Source organism: Oncorhynchus clarkii, chromosome 19 (genome assembly GCF_045791955.1).
Source record: "Oncorhynchus clarkii lewisi isolate Uvic-CL-2024 chromosome 19, UVic_Ocla_1.0, whole genome shotgun sequence".
Taxonomy (NCBI): Eukaryota; Metazoa; Chordata; class Actinopteri; order Salmoniformes; family Salmonidae; genus Oncorhynchus; species Oncorhynchus clarkii.
Window position 1 is genome coordinate 17,284,123 of NC_092165.1, and position 20,457 is coordinate 17,304,579.

Consider the following 20,457-nt stretch of genomic DNA (forward strand, 5'->3'; position numbering starts at 1 on the left):
GCCGTGCCCAGGGTTGCACAATTCCAGTCTCTTTCCATAAATTCCCTAGTTTTCCAGAAATCCTGGTTAGAGGATTCCCGGATTTCCTGCTTCTTCCCTCGATACTCCAGGAGTCTTCCATCCAGGATTTCTGGAAAACTGGAATTTTGGGGAAGTCAGTAGGATTTTGCAGCCTTAGTCATGCCTAACGAGTTTGGCGTGACAAGGAGTTGGCAAAACAGCACAGAATTTTCTGGAACCAGGCTATTCAACTCCCACCCAATCCTCCCAATCCCACAATGCTGATGAATGCCAATGTTTACCTCGGTGAGTCGGCCAGAGCAGATGTCTGGATTATAATCCAGCCGTTTTTTAGGAGGCTTGAGCCCCAAGCAGCGGTGAGGAGGAAGAGGAGGAGGAGGAGGAGGTGAAGATGGAGTGGTGGAGGAGAGGCAGTGGCGTCATGGGGGAGAGAAGACGAGGTGGAGAGAGGAAAGTGACATCCGTTAGAGCACAGAGGAACTGAAGACTGACGAGTTTCAGACACGCTGCACACACACACACACACACTGCAGTTATGATTAAGCCAATTTGAACACACCTAGTACATTATGTGAGCTCCAACACACACTCACTACTGCTAGGCACATCTACAAACCCATAACCACGAAGCAACACGCACGCGCGAGCACACACAGACATGCAGATTGTGAGAGCAAAGAGGCAGAAAGCAGAGTGAAAGGGCATATATGCACTACAGTGCAGTGATTCAGTTGTGAAGACAGACGAGCTAAAACATGACGTTGGTGGAACCATCCCTCTCAAAACTAACCTCCAGCCATGCGCATTAAGGAACCTTTTCTATGTTGTGTAGGGTTTACTCAGTGGTGGGGTCAGAGTGCAACATAAATAATATTACAGATGGAAATGTGGTACAGAAACCTGGGCGTTCCTTATTCTGCATGACATCAGAGTCGTGTCTTTTCTAGGCTGCATATTTCGAGCTGAACATTCCGAATCAAGTCAACTTCCTCGACCTAACAACAGACCGACTTAGAACAAACAGAGTGTTTCTCGCCCTTCTCCCCCAAAAAGTGTGCACTTGTACACTTCCTCTCGTGGATTTCCAAAGGAATGGGACGGGGCAAGGAATATGGTGGAACACGGGAACTCAATCCAGCCCAAGTTTAAACCAATCCAATACCATTAATCCCATAGGTCGCCTGACGTTTAGGAGGAGTGAACGAGTTGACACTTCAGGAGAAGAGGTAGGTAGGAACCAAAATGCCTAAACGAGCAAGCAGAAAGAAACCACACAAAGCTGCAACATACAAGAGGAGCATGAAGAACGGTGCAGAACGACGCTCTGACCAGATGCTGGGGACTCGTTTGTTGATTTTTGCATGTCGTTTCGATTGATCTCGGTTCTGCTCAGTTCTACCGGCTGCTCCACGAGTTTATCAACAACGGTAAGCACACACTGCAAAAGAACCTGCATTTTGTTAGCGAAAAATAGCAAATTATACAATGTAGGAAAAGAGGTCCCACCCCTTTCTAGGACAATTTTTGTGATTAAAAAAAAGGACCAATCCATATTAATTTGGGACTTCCGTTTTGTTTTGCAGTGTTTGAGCTTTCAATGTGTCGCAGGGCCAGCTGATAACGAGACAGCCACACTACGCAAAACCAATTCACCAAGACGCGGAGACACAAGCAGACCAGTCACAAGGAGCTGCACACAACAGGCGACTTGCCAGAGCACCCAGCACCCAACAGCATGCCGAAGCAACTACAACAGGAAGGGCCCCCAGACTCAAGCTCCTGGAGAGCTACTGGCGCACAGGCCTTTGTTCCAACTCAGCACTAACACACCTGATTCAGGCCCAGTCTCTGTCCAGACTGAAGACCGATTATGCGTTGCGAAATAAAACAAACAGCCTTTCGTGTGAATCAGTTGTGTTACTGCTGGGCTGGAACAAAAGCCTGCATACCCACTAGCTCTCCAGGCCGAGAGTTGGACGACTCCTGGACTACATTGTTCCCACCTAGCTACAGTGGGGTGAAGACTGAACGGGTAGAAGGGAGTGGGGGGGGGGGGGGGGGGGGTATACCTAAGGCGGAGGGGTGCCGAGGTGGGAGTTACGGACCCTCACTTACCGGACGGCCGAACTCCAGCTCGGAGAAGAACTTATACCAAGGCTCGTTCTCTAAATCTATGTCATCTGGGTTTAGCTTATAGGTCTGGAGAGAGTGGAGGGTGACAGAGAAAGAGGGAGGGAGAGAGAGGAGGAACAGAAAGCACAGAGAGAAATATGGATCTCATGGTTAGGATAGGGTGTGCAGCACCAAGCTGCAGGGGCTGATGGGTAAAGAAGGGTGGGTCCAGATGGAGAGTTTAACACCAGGGTAAAGAGACAAAAACAGTGTTGCTAACCAGGGCACACACCATTACACCCCCCCCCCCCCCCCCCCCCCCCCCCCCAAAAAAAAACACTAACATTTACTCCTGAGGTGCTGACTTGCTGCACCCTCGACAACTACTGTGATTATTATTATTTGACCATGCTGGTCATTTATGAACATTTGAACATCTTGGCCATGTTCTGTTATAATCTCCACCTGGCACAGCCAGAAGAGGACCGGCCACCCCTCATAGCCTGGTTCCTCTCTAGGTTTCTTCCTAGGTTCTGGCCTTTCTAGGGAGTTTTTCCTAGCCACTGTGCTTCTACACCTGCATTGCTTGCTGTTTGGGGTATTAGGCTGGGTTTCTGTACAGCACTTTGATATATCAGCTGATGTACGAAGGGCTATATAAATACATTTGATTTGATTTAGTGTGTGACAACACACACGCTCTCCTCACCAGTCGCTCACTATAAAGCACCAAACCAGAGCAGAAAAAAAGTGTTGTAATGTTTAAACTACTACAGCAGAGGGCAATATCTTCCTGTCATAAAGCCCGACAACTCTGGTTCATTTCGGCACACCGGGGCCACGTTCAGTGGCCGAACGTGATCAAACGTTTCAGATACAGAGCCAACGTGATTCCTTATTTTACATGTCAGAGTCATGTTTACTCTACAAAGCATATTCCTATTAGAACATTCCAAAACGTTAGGTCCTGCTGAACGCGCCCCGGTTGAGTGCAAAAACGCTGAGTGCGCCGTTTTTCAACCGTTTTCCGGGGTTCGTTTGCTCTCGTTTGGTCGGTGTGGCGGCGTGTGACCTGATCAATATGGTTATGACCATTCTGAAATCCAAACTTGTGCAGCACATCATACAAAATCGCCCTCTGGGAAATGACAATCACAACATTCGACTGATTATGGTGCTGTTTCTGAACATCCATTGAATTAAACGTTGCACACCACTTCATCCTGCTGAGCATGGCCCCGAGTAAATGAGGTAAAAATAAAAGTAACGTTGGTTTAACTGTTATAATAAATTACTTGGCTGGATTCTTTCTCAAAGTCTAATTTAAACCTTCACCGTGTACTCTGCCCAATACTCTGTACTCTGAGCTTAATATTAAAAGTTCACTTTTATACCTGGAGCAAAAACTCACCTTAACTGAACATACAGAAACTCTTGCTCTCCCACCTCCTCTCCTGAATGACTTACAGCTAGAACGTCTCCTACACGCCAGTTCTGGGCCTTATTCCTCAGTCACTCTCAATGAGGTTTACCTTGGAGCAGAGGAGTGATTCACTGCAGTGCCCAGCACACTGCAGGCTTGGCTGTGACATTTACCACCCCCAGTGTCTCCTGGGAAATGTAGTTTATGAGCTGCTGGGGGGAAAAGGCTGCCCACTTTTATTGGCCATCTTGGAAGTGCATTGTGTATTGGACTTGCAAATCAGCTACTTTAGCTCAGGAAGAGGTGAACTGCACTGTGGAGGGGAGTGTAGTCTCACGAATACCTCTCTGTCTAATTGGAGTAAATCTGACCTCCTTAGGTGGTCCATAAAATGAATAGGAAGGAGCTGAATGGGAGGCGGCTCTATGTGGGCCGTGCCCAGAAGAAAGTAGAGTACCAGACGTCTACAGAGGGTAACCAGCCACACCACTGGCTACTTCATGCCACAAGGCCAGAACACTGGTGCCTTTTACCAGCTGTCTCAGCTGAGCCCCAGCCCTCGCTGGGTGACCCACGTCTACGAGCTATTTAAAAAGGGATACTTTGGGATTTTGGCAATGAGTCAGACGAACACGTGCGATACCATTTTTATGGTCTCTGCGTCCAGCACGAAGGAAGTTAGAGGTGACTGCGAGTCAATGGACACTAGCGTTAGTGCAATGACTGGGGGTCTATGGACACAGTATCTGCTAGCATGCTAGTAGCTACCCACAGACCTCCAGTCTTTGCGCTCACTGGCAGTGATCAGACTTCCATCCAAGAAGTGGACCACAAGATGTTAACAACAGCCTTCTTTATGGAAGGCCATACCCAGACAGAGACGTGATGTGTGTGAACTGGTTTTTCCAACAGCAGCGGAGAGACCCACACCACGACCAGAAACAAACACGGTGATGCGACGGAGGCTAGAAACATGGTTTATTGTGGCGTTCTTAGAGAGAAACAGGGAACGAGACGGCGTGGTTGGGATGCATGAGGGAGCCTATAGCTCACCCTGCATTATAGACTTCCCTGACTCAGTGATATTCCCCCCACGCCTGCTCCTCTCCCTGTGCTCTACTTGGATTAATTCCCACATTAGTGTGTGTGCCAAATGGCTCTCTATTCCCTATACACTATAGGGCAGTTGGCCCGAGACTTTGAATAACACTTCTATAGGGATTTGGGTGCCCGGCAGGAAGCAATGTAGTTCTGGAGAACCGGTCTAAAGACATTAAAAACGGTTGTGTTGTCCCTTTTTAATCTCAATATCAAATCATTTCTGGGTCACAATTAAGTGCCACACTGTGACTGTTTTCAATTCAAATGTTCAAAAAGAAACAAAAAATATCTTCTCTTAGCAAAGAGCAATTTCTCAAGCAAGACATTAGCTAGCTGTCTGGTAGTGGTCTGAGTGGGGAGGGGGAAAACTGAAAACTACCTGTTATTGGCAGAGAGGTTTGGAACTCTTTCTTATTGGTCTATTAACTAATTTACCACCTGGTGATGTCACCAGGCAGGTCAAAACTCCATCCCACTAGAACAGGCATACATTTCAGGCAGCCTTTTCAAACAGCTCTTACACTAAAAGGATATCATCATAATTTCCACAATTTCAGTTTTATTCCAACCTCATAGCGTGGAAATATATATAGAAACACAGGAAAATCATGTGAATGATTGCAGATACTAAACACGTTTTTGACTGCTTTAAGCTAATCATCCTTAACTTCAGAAGAGTTCCCTCTTTCATTCCCCTCCTCCTTTACCTCCCTCTCGTTCTCCTAACCGATCACCCTCAAGTCCATAGAGCAGACAGACTAGCACGTGGGTGGCCGACCCTCCTCCTGGAGAGCTACCCTCCGGCAAGACGTTGCTCCAAACCGAATCAGGTGGGTTACAACAGGGTTGGAGCAAAACCCTGCATAGCGACAGGATCTCCAGGAGGGTTGGCCAGTCCAATACAGCTCATACAATACACAACTATCACCGCTATCACAACTTCACCTCTTGCCCTCAATTCCATGTAGCAATTAGCCCCAGCCTGGACAATACAATTTTATTTTTTATTTTTATTTCACCTTTATTTAACCAGGTAGGCTAGTTGAGAACAAGTTCTCATTTACAACTGCGACCTGGCCAAGATAAAGCACAGCAGTGTGAACAGACAACAACACAGTTACACATGGAGTAAACAATTAACACAGTAGAAAAAAAATAGTCTATATACATTGTGTGCAAAAGGCATGAGGAGGTAGGCGAATAATTACAATTTTGCAGATTAACACTGGAGTGATAAATGATCAGATGGTTATGTACAGGTAGAGATATTGGTGTGCAAAAGAGCAGAAAAGTAAATAAATATAAACAGTATGGGGATGAGGTAGGTAAAATTGGGTGGGCTATTTACCGATAGACTATGTACAGCTGCAGCGATCGTTTAGCTGCTCAGATAGCAGATGTTTGAAGTTGGTGAGGGAGATAAAAGTCTCCAACTTCAGCGATTTTTGCAATTCGTTCCAGTCACAGGCAGCAGAGAACTGGAACGAAAGGCGGCCAAATGAGGTGTTGGCTTTAGGGATGATCAGTGAGATACACCTACTGGAGCGCGTGCTACGGGTGGGTGTTGCCATCGTGACCAGTGAACTGAGATAAGGCGGAGGTTTACCAATGGGTGACAGACAGACGGAGTGTGAAGAAGATTCCAACCCTTTGCGGTCCCTTTCATTTTTGTTAAAGGTCACTGAAATACTTTGAGGAAACACTAGAGAAATTATACAAAAACGATATTCAACAACAGGTTGGTCAAAACAAGCATTGTGATTGGCTGAGACGCATTCTAAGGCATACTAAACAAACAGTTCGGCACGGGTAAACCTTTGACGCCAAAAAAGGGCATCTTGCTTTCTGTTCCATATGAGAAATCCCTGTGCATCCACTGTACCATCAATCGAAACAGGATGCACCCGAGCTCAATTTCGAGTTTCAAACTTGTTTTCGCTTTGTCATTATGGGTTATTTCGTGTAGATTGATAAGGGGAAAAAAAGTGATTTAAACCATTTAAAAATAAGGCTGTAACAAAATGTGAAAAAAGTTCCCTAAGAGAGCATCTATATCATTCATATTCAAAGGCCACTACCTTTTCTAAAAATACCCCTTTCGAGGATAAATCCCCCCTCGAGCTTAAAAATCTAACTATTATATAATTGCTTCCTTACTCAACCTTAACAAGCAGTAAGTTGGACCACTTCAGAACGCTTCATAGAAATGTGTTGATCCCTCTAATGGTTCAGGTACAGTACCTCTAAAGGCTTCTTCCTAGAGCGGAGGTCAGGGGTCTCCGACTCTGTTCCAGTAGACAGAGCCTTTGTGTGTAGAGGGTTTTGTTCCAACCCAGCTCTAAAACACATCGCTGATACACTCTGGTTCTTACTATCTGGAATCGGGTGTATTCATGCTGGGCAGGAACAAAATCCTACACATCCATTGAGTTCTCCAAGACCGAGAGTTGGAGATCACTCACTTACTAGGAACCAAGGATGGTGTAGAGGGTGATTATGGGTAATGGAGTTTTAAATGGCTTGGATAATGACAATGTAGGCCAGGGGTGTCAAACTGAATTCCTGGAGGGCTGAGCGTCAGCGGATTTTCGCTCCTCCCTTGTAGTTGATTGATCAGTTAAGACCGTTGATTAGTTAGGAACTCCCCTCACCTGGTTGTCAGATGAATTCATTTATGTCCGGCAGTCTAATTGGACACCAACTGAATGGGAATGACAAAAAAAAAAACAGCAAAACACACGGCCCTCCAGGAATTGAGTTTGACACACCTCCCCAACCAACCTGATGTAAGCTAATTAAAAAATGTTAAAAAGTGACAGACATGCTTTTGGGCACTCACCGGCCTCTCCTGCTCCAGAGCGGATGATTTCCCAGGCTCGTACTCAAAGATACTCCGGGGTTCAGCGCGGTACTTTCTAGTGTCCACTTTCCTATCGGGAGGGCCCCACTGATTCCTGCTAATAAATAAATAAAGACATCAGTGTGATCTTGGACCTAGTTTAAGATGATGCCAAAGGCGCACCACTAGCCTAGGTATAGGCTCTAGGGCTAAGGTAACCCCTAAGGTGAGGGGTGTCAAGGGACTAGACCTAGGTAAGGACTAAGCCTGGGTCCAAGGCCCTTGTCTAGGCCTACATTGCAGACTAGGCCTAAGTCTAAGCCTAAGATGGAGACTAGCTAGCCATTGGTCTCGGACCAAGCGAAAGAGAAACCAGACCCGCGGTGTGTCTTACATGGTGTCGGGCGAGTCTCGCTCCCGGTCGCTGTCTCTGGACCTCAGCTGGAGGAGGGAGGGCATGGGCGGGGGTGGCGGAGGCACGGGGGAGGGCTCCCTAAAGGTCCCGGGGCTTCCGCTGCCCGACGGACTCTTGGCCAGGGGCCGGTACGTTTGTGTCCTGGGGGGAGGGTATGCCATGGTGGGGTTGGAGGACTGACCATGTGTGTCTGGGGGGTGGGGGGGGGGGAAGAGAGAAGGGGGTCGTAAACTAAGTATTCTTGCAAGTCGGGTGATTGAACACAGGACAACGTGACAAACCAGTGGCATACATTTGAATCGTCAATAAGAGATCGAGACTCTTACCGCTGTCACCGATGACAGTGTATGTGGCGTTGTGCGCGTCGGCATAGTCGTCATCTGTAGAAACACGGAAGGTGAGCAGAACAACACATACTCACATGCACACACACACACACACCCTGCCGAGAGTACCCTTTCCCCTGCATCCATTTGTGCGCACACATACAGATTCTCTACTTTCATCACTGCAGAAATATTCTGCCCGCCTCAGGGAAAACCTCAGTGGGCAAACTAAGGCTCCCTGGGTAGCTTATCAGCAAGGTGAATACTGAAGATCAACGTATAAGGACCGAGGAGAACAAAGGGCTGACTATTGAAGTTATCCTTTGAGAACTACAATGAGCTGTGTGTGTGTGTGTGTGTGTGTGTGTGTGTGTGTGTGTGCATTGTTAAAAACAAATATGCCTTGTATTGACTATTTGATTTGGTGACGCCCACACAGCGGAGCAGAGATCGCGGCGGTGCATCTGTAGGTTCGACGAGACACTGCTTCTCCCACTCAATCCCCCTCGCTCTCTCTCCTTCCTCTTTCTATTGCTCTCGTTGTATTCGTCTCGGTCTCTCCCCTTCCACACTCTCGCTCTAATTAGCTCTGGCTCTGTGGAGCTGTAATGTTCTGGCTTAACAAGGGCACACAGAGAGAAACCCACACACACAAACAAACACAATACATGCATGTCCATCCACACACACACACACTACATGACCAAAAGTATGTGGGCACCTTCTCGTCAAACATCTCAAAATTATGGGCATTAATATGCAGCTGCTATAACTGCCTCCACTCTTCTGGGAAGGCTTTCCACTAGATGTTGGAACACTGCTGCGGGGACTTGCTTCCATTCAGCCACAAGAGCATTAGCGAAGTCGGGCACCGATGTTGGGCGACTAGGCCTGGCTCGCAGTCTAGTCTGCGTTCCAATTAATCCCAACAATGTTCGATGGAGTAGAGCTCAAGGCCAGTCAACTTCTTCCACACCGATCTCAACAAACCATTTCTGTATGGACCTCGATTTGTGCAGGAGGGCATTGTCATGCTGAAACAGGAAAGGGCCTTGCCACAAAGTTGGAAGTAGAGAACCGTCTAGAATGTCATTATATGCTGTAGCGTTAAGATTTCCCTTCACTGGAACTAAGGGGCCTAGCCCGAACTATGAAGAAACAGCCCCAGACCGTTATTCCTCCTCCACCAAACTTTACAGTTGGCACTATGCATTGGGGCAGGTAGCGTTCTCCTGGCATCTCCCAAACCAAGATTCGGCCGTCGGACTGCAAGATGGTGGAATGTGATTCATCACTCCACAGAACTTTACACCAATCCGGTCGATGCTTGGCATTGCGTATGGTGATCTTAGGCTTGTTTGCGGCTGCTCGGCCATGGAAACCCATTTCATCAAGCTCCCGACGAACAGTTATTGTGCTGACGTTGCTTCCAAGGGCAGTTTGGAACTCGTTAATGAGTGTTGCAACCGAGGACAGACTGTTTAAACGCGCTTCAGCACTCGGCGGTCCCATTCTGTGAGCCTGTGTGGCCTACCACTTCGCGGCTGAGACATTGTTGCTCCTAGACAATTCCACTTTACAACAACAGCACTTACAGTTGACCGGGGCAGCTCTAGCAGGGCATAAATTTGACAAACTGACTTGTTGGAAAGGTGGCATCCTATGACGGTGCCATGTTGAAAGTCGCCGAGCTCTTCAGTATGGGGCCATTCTACTGCCAATGTTTGTCTATGGAGATTGCATGGCTATGTGCTCAATTCTATACACCTGTCAGCAACGGGTGCGGCTGCAATATCCGAATCCACTCATTTGAAGGGGTGTCCCACATACTTTTGTATACATAGTGTACACACATGATGCATGCATACACACACACACAGCCCAGGTGTTTGACCAATCTTGGTGAACAGCAAAGAAAGACAGACCATAAAGTAAGCATTTCACGGTATTGTATTAGGCGCATGGGACAAATGAAGTGGGATTTGACCGTACATACTGCAATGGACACACTGTACTGTCTCCTCCAGTCTAGTGCACTTCTCCCCACCTGCTTTGTGAACCATGTGGATCTGCTTGAACATGGTCTTGTACCAGTCCTTCGGCCTATCCACCGTCTGTGGGGAGAGGGAAAACAAATCACAAATCAAATGGAGGCTACGGACAGACGGACACGTCGGCAGGCATATGGGGCGGACACGTCGGCAGGCATATGGGGCGGACAGACGGCTCGATAGACGGACAGGACAAGGAGAAGTCTGTGTCCACAGCCATGTGTCTTTTGCTTGTCCCACACTCGGTCATGTGTCATCGGGTGACTGGGGAAGTTCATCTCATGGCAAGTCCATAACATTGACCACCACCGCGAACCTGACTAGGCAGAAAAGTGTCTATTTCTAGTCCAGAGTGTGTGTGTGTTTGACCAGACGTACCCGGATGGCCCAAGCTTGGCCACACCTCCACTAATACCATGGTTACCAGCGAGGGGCCAGAAATATTTTCCACCCAGCATCTGTCTCTCTCTCTCTCTGTGTTTTGGTCTCTCTCCCTCTCCTCTCCTAGTATCCACAGCCTCTCAATAGAGTGTTGACTAGTGTCTGAAGTACTGAGAGAGAGAGAGAGAGAGAGAGAGAGAGAGAGAGAGAGAGAGAGAGAGAGAGAGAGAGAGAGAGAGAGAGAGAGAGAGAGAGAGAGAGAGAGAGAGAGAGAGAGAGAGAGAGAGAGAGAAGAGAGAAGAGAGAAGAGAGAAGAGAGAGGAGAGAGGAGAGAGAGGAGAGAGGAGAGAGAGAGAGAGAGGCTGCTCATTGCCCTGTAGTACAATAGCGAGGACTTTGACAAAGTCCCTAATTACAGCTAGCGTACATAGAGAGAGAGACAGAGCGAGAGAGAGAAAGGGCTCTGAAGAAGAGGTCTAAAGCTGCTGACATCTCAAAAGCATTCCTCCCACTTGGTCCTGCTCACATATCAGACAGGAGACAAGGCTAGTCAGGGCCAGAGGTGCTCCACACAATGGTGAGTCATGCATCCCAAATGGCACCCTATTCCCCATACAGTGCACTACTTTTGGCCAGGCCACATAGGATTCTGGTCAAAAGTGGTGCACTATAAAGGGCATAGGGTGCCGTGTGGGACAGAGCCACCGTCAACAACCACAAGATATGAAATATAGGCTTACTGCTCTGAAGCGAAAACCATCCCAACTAAAATGAAAAACAACTTTCTAAGCCTTCTTAAAATGTGTTCTTAAAGTTTTTTCCCCCACTTGTCTTGTCGTGTGTATGACTGCCTGTGTGTCCACGCCTCACCGTGCGAATGGCGATGGGGATGCCCGTGTCATCCACGGGGCCGATGCCCTCGTAGTGGGGCGCCTTGATGACCGACACCCTCTTCTCCTCCTCTGAAAAGCGGGCGATGGGCACCGTGCTGCTCATGCTGGTGTGGCCCGACATCACCGACTCTGAACCTTCTGTATGGTGTGTGTGTAGTGCAGTGTGTAGTGCAGTGTGTGCAGGGGGAGAGAAGAGGAGGGGAAAAAGGGATGAATAGAGGGATGGAAGATGGAAGAGAGGACAGTGAACTGATGTGAGTGATTTGGATGGGCTGGCCCAGAAAACACAAACACACACACACCCACACACACACACACACCCTCTCATCTACAATGTTGGATAAGCCCTTCACAGTAGTGGTGAAACAGTTTATTAGAGATATCCACTGAGTATGCCAAACATTAGGAACACCTTCCTAATATTGAGTTACGCGCCTCAATTCGTCGGGTGGAAGGGAATCTACAAGGTGTCGAAAGCGTTCCACAGGGATGCTGGCCCATGTTGACTCCAATGCTTCCCACAGTTGTGTCAAGTTGGCTTGATGTCCTTTGGGTGGTGGGACCATTCTTGATACACACTGGAAACTGTTTAGAGTGGAAAAACCCAGCAGCATTGCAGTTCTTGACACACTCAAACCGGTGCGCATGGCACCTACTACCACACCCCGTTCAAAGGCACATACATATTTTGTCTTGCCCATTCAACCCCTGAATGACACATACACAATCCACGTCTCGATTGCCTCAAGGCTTAAAAATCCTTCTTTAACCTGTCTCCTCCCCCTTCATCTATACTGACTGAAGTGAATTTAACAAGTTACATCAATAAGGGATCATAGCTGTCACCTGGCCAGTCTGTGTCATGGAAAGAGAATGCGGTTCCTAACATTTCATACACTCAGTGTGTATACGGTACATCATAGTACATGTAGGGATGTGCAACGCCGATGTGAGTTATGCCCCGATAAGCATATTCCCACTGCCAGGTTCACTTTGTCAGCAATTCATTTCCCATTGTGTTCCCCTATCGAGTACTTCCCTTCTGCCTCTAATAGGTGTAAATACATCATATCCTGCAAACAACAATAGTCCCCATTAGATCAACTAACTAGACAAGTGCATTAAAAAGGGCCATTATTTCTGGCCGTTGAAATAAATCACCACAGTAGCCTGATGACGTGTAAATTCATAGAAATCTGAATACCGGCTATCAATTGGGATACTCTGTGTGGAGGCGTACATTGTGGTTCAGGATCGTTCTTAGCGTAAGAGTGCTTGGTTATGTCGTGGTTGTCAAGCCATATTCTGTGCTCATTATTTTGTTAAAGGTAGACTCAGTAATATGGCATTGTGGTTAACTGCAGAGCAGCTGCCTGCTTACAAAAATAATCAAAAAAAATCAGCCCAGGCTGACACGGTCGGGATCCCCACTCTCACCTGCGTTCCGACTCTGCACGTGAACCCCTCCTGGGCTGAACGAGGCGGGGAGAGGGGGGTAGGCCGGGGGTGAGGACGGTCTCTGGGGGTGGGGCGCACCTCCATTCATTGCCACTTGAATAGCTTGGCCCTGGAGGGGGGGGACATCAGAACCAGTAGGGTAAAAACAGTGCACTCCCATTTGCAAGAAACAACGTTTATAGTGGTCAAAACGTGATGGGACAGACACCCACATAATGTTATCAGCTGATTAAGACTCGAAGACTCTGTACTGAGAATTGATTAGTCTGTAATAGCAATAGGTTTTACCGGTAAGACTAAAATGGTTATACGAGTAGACTGTGATTGTTATGAGAGGAGTGCAACAGACAGTATTGGAAAAGCGTGCTGCATCAGAGAAAACACAACAGGTTAGTTAAAAAAGAAGTAGTGGAGTAGTCGGACGTCAACAAACAACATGGGCTTACTTCAAAAATCAGGTGTTTCATTATTGGTTACAAATGACACGTAAAAGCCGGTGTCAAATCTTTGTCACATTGAAAGACCCACAATCAAAAACTCCCACAATGAAAAAAAAAAAAAAAAAAGACTTAACAGGCATAGGAAAGAAGTTGTTGTACCTAAAAGTTAATGACAGTTGGACAAATCCTCACATTTGTGGTATGTGAGAAACACAAAAAAGACACGCTAAGGTGGGATAACGATGCATCCAGACGTTGTTAGAATAAGCCATCAGAAGAGTGCAAAGGGTGATGTTATGACAGTGGGACAGGGGGGGTAGGGCATACATGGGCGCCTCACTCAAGACGGGTGAGTGGATTAGTTGGAGGAGCTTGTAAACACGATATTGTTTGGGGGTGGAACAGTTTGAGGTTGGGGGGGAGGGGGACTCAAGCTTCCTTGGTGTAGCCAGTAGTTAGCGACGGGGGGGGGGGGGGGGGGGGGGGATAGTTACGTTAGTGGCAGCAGCAGCGGAGGTTAGCGGCGGCGCCTCGTCGGGGCCCGTGGTGGACGACATGTGGCTGAGGGTGGGCGAGGGTGAGGGAGACACGCCGGGGGAGTCCAGGCTGCAGATCTGGAGCTCCTCCAGGAGGCCTGCCGTGGAGGACGAATACTGGCTGAGCGCTGACACTGTCACGGGGGAGAGCGAGGGTGACCTGACCCCCATACCTCCACCAGCACTAACCATGCTAATGCTAACACCGCCGACTACGCCAATTTTGTCCATTCGGTCCCCCCCGCCGCGCTCCAAGGTGGCATATGGGGACGGGACGTATGGAGTGGGCAACAGGGCTTTGAGGCCCGCCAGGTAGTCCAGTGAGTCGGCGCTGTGGCGGTTGTAAGGGGAGCGCCGGGCGCTGTGGTTGGGGGAGCAGGGGTGAGGAGGCGAGCCCTGGTAGGATGGAAGGGGGTTATGTAGGAGGAAGAAAGGGAGAGAGTTTAATGATGCGGCTGTGCATGGTTGGATGGTCCAAACAGGGCAGGAAGTGACACTGTGTGTGACATAAAATGATGTGCTGTTTTGTCGCACTGCATTATAGTGTGCAGACTGTTGTTACCTTCACTGTGGGGTAAGAGGATTAGTGCAATCACGGTGTTTGAAGATATTGGACTCTGAAGAAAACACACTGTGCTCTAAATCTGGCCAACCCCCTGACAAACGCACAATCACAGTTAGTCTGGTTGGTTGGTTGTGCCTGACAAACCACTGTGGTGCTGTTGAAGAAGAACTGACAGAGGTTGATTAGGAAACTGAAACTCAGTTATAGTACCAGCACATTCGCTTCGGCCGGTCGAGGTGGAACTGGAGGGGGGCCTTTCACCTTCCTGGCCTCCCCAGGGTCAGAAGCTGGGGCTGGGGCCTTGGGCTCCAGGGTGGGGGCCTTGGAGCCCGGTGGTTTGGGGCTCCGCGGGGCCATCTGGATGGAGAGAGAGGCTGTGTGATGGCTTTGGGAGCCGATGGAGTCTCTATGGGGGGGAAGGTTAGAGGGAGGAGGGGAGGTGGTGAGAGCCTCGGGCTGGGGGATGGGCTGGTGGGAGGGGGGATCAGGGATGGTGACGGGGGTGAGTCTGAGGGAGGACACCTTGCGCTCTGCAGCCTGAAGCTGGGTGGAGGTGGAGGAAGTAGCAGTGGAGGTTTTGACCTTGCTGGTGCCACTGGGGATGGGGTTGGGTTCTGGTTCAGATTGGGGTACAGAAGTGGTGGTTGTGCTCTGGTGGTGGGAGTAAGAAGACGTGCTCTTGACTGTGTAAGACTCTTTGAGGACGGCCTTCTCGTTGGAGAGGGCCAGCATCCCGTGTCCGAGGGTCTTGGCTAGGAGGGAGCTGTAGGAGGGGGGGATAGCGCCTGTGGCGGGGGAGGGGTAGCTCTCTCTCCTAGGGGGCGGGAGGGGGACCTGATTGACAGCCCGTGCAGCCAATTAGAATCAGAGAAGGAAAACAGCAACAAACAACATTGTTTATCAATGGAACGATTAAAATAAAGATATGAGACGGACAAAATCCAGTCCAAAGTAAAATACAAGACCAATACACCCTTGACCGGAATATATTCAGGTTTTTTTTTTCTCTACGTTGTAAACATTTTATGAGGTTGTGGTGCGATTTATTTCCCACTTTAAAGCCAACATCATAAAAATGTGGCCTGAAATCAAACAGAGATCATTTTAGAAGATTGAAGAGATGTGTGGAGCAGACTGCTTCCTGGCTGCGTTTATTATCCCCAAATGACACAGACACACACTCACACTCCTCTGGGGGGAAGAAAGGAATCTTTGATTAGTCTCTTCATCGCCGCTGGAAAACAACATAAACTTATCAACTTGAATCAACAGAACAACTTGACAGGGGAAATTCTCTGGAGGCACTGGTGGTGAAGGAATAACACTGTCGGATTTATTCACATTATAAACTTCCCGATAAAGAAAGCTTTAATACTACGGATTCAACAATGATAGCTTTGCCACTCAACTCAATCAGTGTGGTGTGAAAACTCTGGTTAAACGGATTAAACATCTTAAAATGCTGTATAGGAATTCAACAATGCACAGTGTGTGTGTGTGTGTGTGTGTGTGTGTGTGTGTGTGTGTATTCACCTGTGTGGGGGACCTCTTGTCTTGCAGGTTGGGCCTGACACTGCGAAAGCCCTTCGCGGCCAAGGAGGAAGTGATGTCGTCGCCGTTCCTTAGGCCATCGGTGCTGCGTGACCTCCAAGCATCTGGAACACACACACACACACACAATTACAGGTCAGAGTCACACATCTCATAAAACAATTCTACGTGACAACTAGACCCCTTGATGCCAACCCATGATGTATCCCTTTTCACTGCTTATAGTGCGAGATAAATTGGATGTGAGCGTCGGGTCAAGATAAGACGGACCACGTTGAACTGCAGTTACCTGAATCTGACGAGTGAGACTCGCTCCCTGCGAGGAGAAAAGAAACGCACACATTAACGTGACTTTTGGTGTGCATGTCTAGACGCAGGGTCCTCGTCAATATGCAGCCAAAGAGACATTGGAATGGTGGGTTCAGTAGTTTGAATACATATGCAAACGAATGAGACAGACTTCTGAAAGAGGGGGAGAAGAACATTTAGGGAAGGAAAAAGGGACAATGCAATGACACGTAGAAGGGAACCGGCTAATATGGAGTGCTGTTAGAGTCACGTCTATTCTACACCATCGATTTCTAGCAGAATGTTCCCCAATGTTGTGTTCGACACAATCTATCCTCATCTGAACGTTCCGCAACGCTGTGCCCTTCTGAACGCAGCCCTGACAAAAGCCAATAGAGCCGAGACAAAGCCAGGACATTATGACCCAGTGCACACAAGAGAGATAGAAACCAGGGTCATGTTCTTTCAGCACCAAACGGAAACAAATAAGAGGGAAACGAGGAGGTACAATCTGAACTTTTCCGAATAAAAAAATGCTAGTTTTCCATTGCAAAACATTTTGCCACGCTGTGCCCTATTGAACATGACCCTGTGTTACCGTCCGCATATCCCAACTGCTATTAACGCGAGTGTCAAATAGAATATAGATTTATAAACCTATTAGAGGTAAGAGGACATACAGCAGCTAACCAGCTAGATACAGTGCCTTGCGAAAGTATTCGGCCCCCTTGAACTTTGCGACCTTTTGCCACATTTCAGGCTTCAAACAAAGATATAAAACTGTATTTTTTTGTGAAGAATCAACAACAAGTGGGACACAATCATGAAGTGGAACGACATTTATTGGATATTTCAAACTTTTTTAACAAATCAAAAACTGAAAAATTGGGCGTGCAAAATTATTCAGCCACCTTAAGTTAATACTTTGTAGCACCACCTTTTGCTGCGATTACAGCTGTAAGTCGCTTGGGGTATGTCTCTATCAGTTTTGCACATCGAGAGACTGAAATTTTTTCCCATTCCTCCTTGCAAAACAGCTCGAGCTCAGTGAGGTTGGATGGAGAGCATTTGTGAACAGCAGTTTTCAGTTCTTTCCACAGATTCTCGATTGGATTCAGGTCTGGACTTTGACTTGGCCATTCTAACACCTGGATATGTTTATTTTTGAACCATTCCATTGTAGATTTTGCTTTACATTGTCTTGTTGGAAGACAAATCTCTGTCCCAGTCTCAGGTCCTTTGCAGACTCCATCAGGTTTTCTTCCAGAATGGTCCTGTATTTGGCTCCATCCATCTTCCCATCAATTTTAACCATTTTCCCTGTCCCTGCTGAAGAAAAGCAGGCCCAAACCATGATGCTGCCACCACCATGTTTGACAGTGGGGATGGTGTGTTCAGCTGTGTTGCTTTTACGCCAAACATAACGTTTTGCATTGTTGCCAAAAAGTTCAATTTTGGTTTCATCTGACCAGAGCACCTTCTTCCACATGTTTGGTGTGTCTCCCAGGTGGCTTGTGGCAAACTTTAAACAACACTTTTTATGGATATCTTTAAGAAATGGCTTTCTTCTTGCCACTCTTCCATAAAGGCCAGATTTGTGCAATATACGACTGATTGTTGTCCTATGGACAGAGTCTCCCACCTCAGCTGTAGATCTCTGCAGTTCATCCAAAGTGATCATGGGCCTCTTGGCTGTTTAAAGCTTGGGAAATCTTTTTGTATCCAAATCCGGCTTTAAACTTCTTCACAACAGTATCTCTGACCTGCCTGGTGTGCTCCTTGTTCTTCATGATGCTCTCTGCGCATTTGACGGACCTCTGAGACTATCACAGTGCAGGTGCATTTATACGGAGACTTGATTACACACAGGTGGATTGTATTTATCATCATTAGTCATTTAGGTCAACATTGGATCATTCAGAGATCCTCACTGAACTTCTGGAGAGAGTTTGCTGCACTGAAAGTAAAGGGGCTGAATAATTTTGCACGGCCAATTTTTCCGTTTTTGATTTGTTAAAAAAGTTTGAAATATCCAATAAATGCCGTTCCACTTCATGATTGTGTCCCACTTGTTGTTGATTCTTCACAAAAAAATACAGTTTTATATCTTTATGTTTGAAGCCTGAAATGTGGCAAAAGGTCGCAAAGTTCAAGGGGGCCGAATACTTTCGCAAGGCACTGTACTTAGTTTTGGGCCCCGTTGAGTGTAACACGGCTAACTAACTAACAAATATTTATAGCTACCAAATAAATCATTGCAATCGCTAAATGTATTTTATCAGAGAACACCACATTGACTATATAGATTATAGCCAAGCTGCATACGGACATATGATGGTGTATGATGTGTTTTTATCTTCTAGCACAGTGGACTAAACTAATTACCACACCAGCTGAATCAGTTGTGGTACTGGAATAGATCAAATAAGTGGAACTGGGGGGGTACTCAATGAAAGGTTTAGGGAACACTACTGTAGAAGATGGGAGAGGTTGCTGTTGTTGGGGGGAGCCAACTGAACACAGACATACAGTACCATCAGCCTAACTAATGAATCTATTTCAAACCTCATAGGTTTGACTATGGTTTGCTTCGGGGGGAGCAGCAGAGTGGAACACTGATGACAGAGAAGCCAACACAAAGCCAGAATAGAAAGGAATCTCCCGACCAATCAGAATAAAAACTCTAAAGAGGCTTGGCTAAGTTAGCTTTCTCCTACCTCTTAAACTGCTATCAGAAATACATGGAAAGAGGGATGAGACAGTCGGGGTCAGGGAGATGACAGGGAATTCTGGGTACCCGGAGATATTCCGCGTTGACAGGATATGTTGTAATAGCTGATGCCGTCGTGTGCAAAGCCATCGCTGCGTTGCATTTTCGGGGGAGATGTCTTTCACTACGTTACCCATGAGCAACGGGTGGGAGTGGTCTATTACTTTTCACGGCAGGGAAATTAAAATGTGGTTTCCACCCCCCCCCCCCCCATTGAGCGCTAGCTGGGTCCCTAAAATGAACAGCCTGAGGCAGACCGCACTTGAATCTGTCAAATTGTTCTATACAGCAGATTTGAGGTACAAGTTGAGCTTAACCACAGATCTAAAATCAGATTATCGTACCTTTCAACCCTGGCTTTAGTCATTGGGGATGGCATAATATCTGACCCTGTATCAGTGATTAAGGCCAACTTTGATGCTAGGTCACCACACCCTTTAGACCAGGGATTGTCAAATAGGTTTGGCCTCGGGACAATTTTTTTCTGAGCTAATAGTTGGTGGGACAGAACATAATTAGCCTATAATATTAGCACAATTAATTGGCCTACATTACAAATTGAACAACATTTTTAACATCTGATAGTACATAATAAATTCATAGTATATAATACATTCAGTGACTAACAATGGTTTCGATCTGATTACGCTCCTATTCAATTATAATTTTTGTCTATTTCACTGTGTGTTGATTGGTTGTGACAAATAGGTCTACATAGCCTACTGTAGGGCCCACGACTTTTTGTGACGTCAACATTCGTTCAGAAACACTTGTCACTCTCAAAAAGTATCAATAGAAAGTTGGTAATGAAAATTGAAGGTTCGGGGAAGAATGTGCACTTCATCCTACCATATTTTTTTACCCCCCAATGCCAAGCCAGCTGTGTCTTATTTGCAATGAAAATGTTGCTGTTTGCAAAGAATTCAAAATCTCAGACGTCATTATGAATCTAAGCATGGGAACTTCAAAGTGGCCTTCCCGCCCCAGACAAGAGGCCCGACGCAGAAACATCGAAGCGTTAACTGCAAGCTACACAACACAACTTTTTTTTGGGGCTGACATATTCTGTCACTTAAAACGGGTTAAATCTGCAGTTACAAGGAAGAGGAAAAACAGTCATGGACATGGTGGAAAAACTTGTGGCCTAGGAAACTTGTGGCCTAGGAAGCCCAGGTGGAGAATTATACTCTCTTGCTAAGAAAACGATACCCTCGCTGGATGAGGACACAATTGGATTCCAGACATTGAGCCAAATCAAGGATGCGCTCAGGAGTGCTGAGTTTTGAG

The 20,457-nt window shown here is 47.1% G+C and overlaps 1 protein-coding gene across 4 annotated transcripts in view; it reads right to left on the minus strand.

The window, feature by feature from the left end:
- The window catches only part of LOC139374880 (sorbin and SH3 domain-containing protein 2-like), an 86,414-nt gene that overhangs the window by 20,281 nt on the left and 45,676 nt on the right, over positions 1–20,457 (minus strand). For 2 of the 4 annotated variants that reach the window (XM_071116068.1, XM_071116067.1), the window contains exons 5-15: positions 16,402–16,428; positions 16,095–16,216; positions 13,955–14,392; positions 13,000–13,129; positions 11,540–11,700; positions 10,285–10,351; positions 8,238–8,291; positions 7,891–8,101; positions 7,497–7,611; positions 2,137–2,220; positions 303–359 (exon numbers count right to left, since the gene is read on the minus strand). In XM_071116068.1, coding sequence (XP_070972169.1) covers positions 303–359; positions 2,137–2,220; positions 7,497–7,611; positions 7,891–8,101; positions 8,238–8,291; positions 10,285–10,351; positions 11,540–11,700; positions 13,000–13,129; positions 13,955–14,392; positions 16,095–16,216; positions 16,402–16,428 — 1,466 coding nt within the window. Of the gene's footprint in view, positions 1–302; positions 360–2,136; positions 2,221–7,496; positions 7,615–7,890; positions 8,102–8,237; positions 8,292–10,284; positions 10,352–11,539; positions 11,701–12,999; positions 13,130–13,954; positions 14,393–16,094; positions 16,217–16,401; positions 16,429–20,457 lie in introns of all 4 variants that reach the window. The other 2 variants (XM_071116070.1, XM_071116069.1) reach the window with 2 other exon arrangements.